This window comes from Narcine bancroftii, chromosome 12 (assembly GCF_036971445.1).
Source record: "Narcine bancroftii isolate sNarBan1 chromosome 12, sNarBan1.hap1, whole genome shotgun sequence".
Lineage (NCBI taxonomy): Eukaryota > Metazoa > Chordata > Chondrichthyes > Torpediniformes > Narcinidae > Narcine > Narcine bancroftii.
The window spans coordinates 75,525,768-75,531,767 of NC_091480.1; the positions used below are offsets into that span (position 1 = coordinate 75,525,768).

Below are 6,000 nucleotides of genomic sequence, written 5' to 3' on the forward strand. Positions count from 1 at the left end.
ACCAGGCTTCCACTCTTCACCTCCAAGTGCACAGTCTGTGTCCAGCAATGTTGCTTCAGCAATTGCACAAGGCAAGCCCCGTTTGCCCCCAACAACTGCCCATGTTTTGAAACCAATTTCCAAAGCCATGGAATCTTTGTGCTATATTTTTCATTGACCCAAGTTGACTGATGATCAATGTTGCCTTAATATTAAAAAATAAATAAATTTGGACATACAGGATGGTTTCAGGCCCTTCTGGCCCGTGCTGCTCAAAATACCCCAATTGATCTCCAAGCTCTGCACATTTTGAAGGGTGAGGGGAAACCGGAGCACCCAAAGGAAACCCACACAGACACAGGGAGAACGGACGATCTCTTTACAGACAGCGCTGGATTTGAACCCCGGTTGCTGGTGGATGGTGCAAACCACTACACTAACTGTGCCTCTAACGCACACATGTCAAACTCTGGCCCGCGGGCCAAATTTGGCCCGCGATATAATTATCTTTGGCCCGCAAGATCATATCAAAAATGTATTAGAGGTGGCCCGCTGGCCGCCGCGCCAGTATACCGCATGCACAGTAACCGCTGTGTCCCAGGGTGAGAGAGAGAGAAAAATCCTGGTCCTTGAAAAGTAGTGGTGGGTGGTTTTATAAACACGCTGTCGTGTCCCCCCGCCCACCCCTCCACCGCACACCGCAGCGCGGCCTGGCTGGTGTCAGGGGAATCCAAGGCCGCTTCCCAGCGCCCGGAACCCCAGTGGCACAGCGTTTCTTGGAGCTGCAGATGAAGTCGGGACGCCAGAGGGAAGATTGGGGCTCCCCGCCGGGCGATGGGGGCGCCGGCCGCCCTGCGCCTTCCCACCAGACCAGCGGTGGGTGCCCGGAGTACACGTGGAGAGCGAGGCTGGTCGGGCAGGTAGGGTGGAACCCCCCGCCAATCTCGGGAGTGGCGTGGGCTGGATCGGGATTAGCCGCGCTCACCTGCTCCTCCACCGCTTACCGGGATCCCAGTGCGGTCCTGAGCGCGGAGACTGCCCTGGAAAGGTCCTGGGACACCGGCACATAAAGAAAAGGGGGTCCGGGAGAAACTCAGCAGGTCAAGGGGGGGTCCGGGAGAAACTCAGCAGGTCAAAGGGGGGTCCGAGAGAAACTCAGCAGGTCAAGGGGGAGGGGTCCAGGAGAAACTCAGAAGGTCAAGGGGAGGGGGTCCGGGAGAATCTCAGCAGGTCAAGGGGGGTCCGGGAGAAACTCAGCAGGTCAAGGGAGGTCCGGGAGAAACTCAGCAGGTCAAGGGGGGTCCGGGAGAAACTCAGCAGGTCAAGGGAGGTCCGGGAGAAACTCAGCAGGTCAAGGGGGGTCCGGCAGAAACTCAGCAGGTCAAGGGGGGTCCGGCAGAAACTCAGGGGGGGCCTGACCTCGCCAGGACCGTTGCCCACTCCCCCTCCCTGCCGCAGGCCGACCCGCGACTCACGGTGACGGGGCCGCTGATCCGCCGAGATGCCACCCTGCAGCGAGAGCCGATGCCCCCGCACTGTCGTTGTCCAACCCGATCGCCCGCAAACCCCGCCCTCCCGCACACAGGCCCGAGTAAGTATTATGAACTTTAATCTCAGGATAAAACGATCTTCCAATAGTTTCATGTCACAGTGATAAATATATTCCTGGTTAAAAATGGTCCTGCACCTGGATACAAGCTCATTAGGCATAAAACTTGAAAAGTGTGTAAATCAAAGGATATCTGTACCAATGGAAAAAGGGCATGGCAAATAACCCTGCTAGAGTTCATGCCCACAATCAGTCACCCATTTGATTGTTTCAGGAATCATGTTATTCTCCCACATTCTCAATAGCCCTCAGATTTTACTATTCGACAGCACACTAGCAACATTTGACAAATCCTCTATAGAGAAATATTATTTATTGAATATTTTATTTCTCATTTGTTAATGCTTCTGGAAAGAGTTTATCCAAAACTATTATTAAACATTTATTTTAATAAGAAAAAGTTTAACATTACATATGTTGAAAGAAGAGAAAACATGCAGATGTTGTTGAAAATTTTCAATAAATATTTAGTTCGGCCCTCGACTTAGTCCAAGTTTTTAATTTTGGCCCTCCGTGAATTTGAGTTTGACACCCCTGCTCTAATGCAACAGTAAATGGCACATCTGTCATTTCAGAAACCCTCTGTAACTCTCTGTGAATAAGAGAGAGAGAGAGAGAGAGAGAGAGAGAGAGAGAGAGAGGCAGAGGGGGAGAGAGAGAGAGAGAGAGAGGCAGAGGGGGAGAGAGAGAGAGGGAGAGAGAGAGAGAGAGAGAGAGAGAGGCAGAGGGAGACCACTGGGAAGAGAGAAAGGTTAGAGAAAAAAGTAAGAATCAGATGCGAGAAAGATGAGCTGGAAAGAGTGGAACCAGTTACAGGTAGGGGACACCCACATGCCATTGGGTTTAAGGGTTACAGAGGGCTGCTGCAATGTCAGACATGCCATCTTCTGACACACGTTAGCGGCACGGTTAGCACAGCGGTTAGTGCCACGCTATTGCAGTGCCAGCGACCTGTCTGTAAGGAGTTTGTATGTTCTCCCCGTGTCTCCGTGGGTTTCTTCTGGGTGCTTCGGTTTCCTCCCACGCTTCAAAACGTATGGGGTTTGTAGGGCAACTAGGTGTATTTGGGCAGCTCGAGCTCAGGGGCCGAAAGGCCCTCTTACCATGCTATATGTCAAAATGTAAATTTAAACATGGGCAAATGTGGCTTCTCCTGTGCAATTGATGAAGCAACATTGCCTGACACAGACTGTGTACTGGGAGGGTAAATGAGGGTGAGTGCAGGTTGGGGGGAGGGGGGGTGGAGTTGTCTCATCGTCAGTCTCAATGAGGGATTTTGGCCCGAAACGTTGATCATTCTTTTTCTCCCATGGATCCTGCTCGACCCACTGAGTTACTCCAGAAGATTGTGTTCAGCTTCAGATTCCAACATCTACAATTGTCTGTGGATCTTCCAGATGGGTGGAAGTTTCATTGTCACCAACAGATGATTTCAGACTTATTGAAGCCCCTCAGTAGGAATTGAACTCATGTTATCAGTTTAGTTGGTCAGTAGTATGCACTAAATCTATTGTACCCACTCAGTGAATCAGGCATTCTGAGAGGGTATATGAATGTAGTAAGGGAAAGGACTGTGAGATGGAACACTGGACAAACCCAGAAAAACAGATGTTAATGAGAATGACCTCCATTTCCGTTGCACATTTCAAGTCTGAACCACTTTCAAGAACATCCCAGAACTTTTCAGGCAATTAAATAGTTTTGAAAAATGACCATTGTTGTGAGGAAGTATCGCAATCAAATTGTGCCCTTAAAATGGCAACGAGAAAATAACCAGGTGCAATTAATATAAAGCAACATTGAACAGAAAAAATAAGTAAATGTATTATTAAAATTGGAAGGGACAATTAAATTTGGAATGGAGAGAGAGTTTAAAGATGAGTGATTCCTTAATCTCAGACCATAATTGAGAGAGGAAGGGGATTTTAGAAGTTGTCTCTGTTTCTGAGATACAAACCTTAGGTCCCTAACTGACAACGCTTGCACACAGCGATAGAGTTATTGAGTCAGATTTCCGATTGATTGTCAGAGTATATGCATGACAACACATACAACCCTGAGATTCTTTCTCCTGCAAGCCAGGCAGAATTTTGACTTACCGGTAGTCCAAAAAATTGTACTCAGGCAAATATTTGAAAAGAGGTAAATATAAACCAAGTAAGAAATGTAAACAAACAAACTATGCAATACAGAAAAAAAGATTCAGTAATAAATAATAGGCAAAGTAAGATTCTTTAAATGAGTGCGATTGTTGAGGAGTCTAATGATGGAGGGGTAGCAGCTGCTCTTGAACCTGGTAGGTGCGAGTCTTGTAGCACCTGTACCTCTTTCCTGATGGTAGCAGCGAGAACAGAGCATGTCCTAGGTGTGTGTCACAAAGAATTGTACTGTAACACAGGAAAAGGCCCATCGAGTCCACACTAAACCTACATTAATCCCATTTTCCATTCCATATTTTCTCTTCAGCTCCCCCCACCACCCTCGATTCCACCACACACTTACACAGTGGAGGCAATTTACACTGGCCAAGGAATCTAACGACTCATACTTCTTTGGGATGTAACTCAGACGGTTACAGGGAGAACACAGGTGGCCCTGGAGGGCAGGGTTGAACCTGGGTCATGAGGCAGCAGCTCTAGTATCTGCACCTCTGTGCTGCCACAGTGCCAGGGATCCCGAGTGTAAGCGGAGTACAACCGAGCAGGAATCTTTGTACCAGCAGCTGAAAACGAAATGACCCCTACAACCTTGACCATTTTGCCTTGGCGTTAGCCATGGTTTCCAAAAAGTTAACGTCGCCCTTAACTCCTGGTGTTGCTCCTCTGCTCCTGTTCAGCTAGTGACAGTGCCCCTTTCACTGAAACCAGTGGCCACCCATTTCAATTCCCCACCCCATTCCTTGCTGAAATGTCCATCCATGGTCTCATGCACTGCCAGACTGAGACCATCCATAAATTGGAGGAACAACACCTCATCTTCTGACTGGGCACCTTCCAACTGGATGGCATTAACATAGACTTCTCCAATTTCTGTTAAAACCCCTCCCCCACCTTCTTCTTCCATCTGTCTCCTTTCCCCAGACCCCCCCCCCTCTCTCTCTCTCTCTCTCTCTCTCTCTCTCCCCCCCCCCCTCCCTCCCCCCTTTTCACCTTTCATAGAGCCAAAATCAATTCTCACCTTCTCTTTTATATCCTTCTGTTGGTCTGGACTCCTCCCCCTCCTATTCTGCCCCCTTTCTCTCCCCAGTTTTTATTAAGGCACTTGCCTGATTTTACCTTAAGGAAGGGCTCAGGCCCGAAACATTGGTAATATATCCTCACCTCATATAGACGCTCTGAGACCGGCTGAGTTTCTCCAGTATTTACGCTGAGGCCAGGATCAGTACTCTTCATCTGATTCCAGGCAGTATAAAGCTCCCTTGGAATTTCACTGGACGGCCATTGTAAATTCTTTTGCTCAAATCAGATCATTTAAACTTCTTTTAACTGCCATTCCTAACTAACGATTTTTTTAAAAAACACCTGCCTAGTTTGACTTTGAAAAGTTCCCCCTATCCCTGCCCCCCAACCCAACACCAGAGCGCAGACCTCCCCCCTGATCATTAGGTCTGTGGGATCTTGCTGAGTGTGAAATTGCCTGCTGCATTTCCTATATTGCAATGTCTTGCAGGTGGAGAGTGACCTTCTGAAAGGCACTTTGAGACCTCTCACTTTATGCTGACATTTTCAGAAACTGCAAACATTCATGCAACACAACGCTACCAGCAGTTAAACAAGAAAGTCTGTGGGAACTGAGGACAAACGTGTTGGAGAAACTCAGCAGGTCAAACAGGGTACTTTAGAGAGCAAAGATGAAGATACATAACCAATGTTCTGGGCTTGAGCCCTTCATCAATGTCTGGACAAAATGTGGGCAGGCGCCCGAACAAGATGTTTGGAACATGTTCTTACTCACCGGCCTCCAGTGCTGCTGACATACTGGTGGTAGTGTTCAGTTTGAGCCGGCCAGTAATGGTCGTTCTGGTTGTGCCAGTATAACATGGTGCTTCGATGTGCTTCCAGAGCGGATAAAATCCCAAGGGCCAGTTGAGGTTGGTGCTGGAGACGAGCAGGAGCTGGAACCTGAGCACCTACAAGCCAGCCCTTATATCCTGTGAGCCAGTGCCTCTCAGCAGGTGCTGTGGGAGGGAACGGATGGAAAGTTCTGTGCAGCAATTTACATGCAAGTTACACAAGCCCCTCAGGCACTGCACGAAAGCACCACTTCAGGTGAATGATCCATCCACGCCCAGGGAAATCCTGGCCAATGGCCCAAAACAGGCTTGCAACAGTTTAAATCAAACTTGAAGCAAGAGAGTTTTGGCACAAGGTGTTGCTTCTTCTTAAAGATTCACTGAATCTTTTGATTTATCT

At 48.4% G+C, this 6,000-nt stretch overlaps 1 protein-coding gene across 3 annotated transcripts in view; it reads right to left on the reverse strand.

The window, feature by feature from the left end:
* The window catches only part of LOC138747568 (transcription factor CP2-like), a 66,649-nt gene extending 60,858 nt beyond the window's left edge, over positions 1-5,791 (reverse strand). The window contains exon 1 of one of the 3 annotated variants that reach the window (XM_069906901.1): positions 5,543-5,791. In XM_069906901.1, coding sequence (XP_069763002.1) covers positions 5,543-5,628 — 86 coding nt within the window. In that variant the 5' untranslated portion in view covers positions 5,629-5,791. The remainder of the gene's footprint in view (positions 1-5,542) is intronic. The other 2 variants (XM_069906904.1, XM_069906902.1) reach the window with 2 other exon arrangements.
* Between the last annotated feature and the right edge of the window lie 209 nt (positions 5,792-6,000).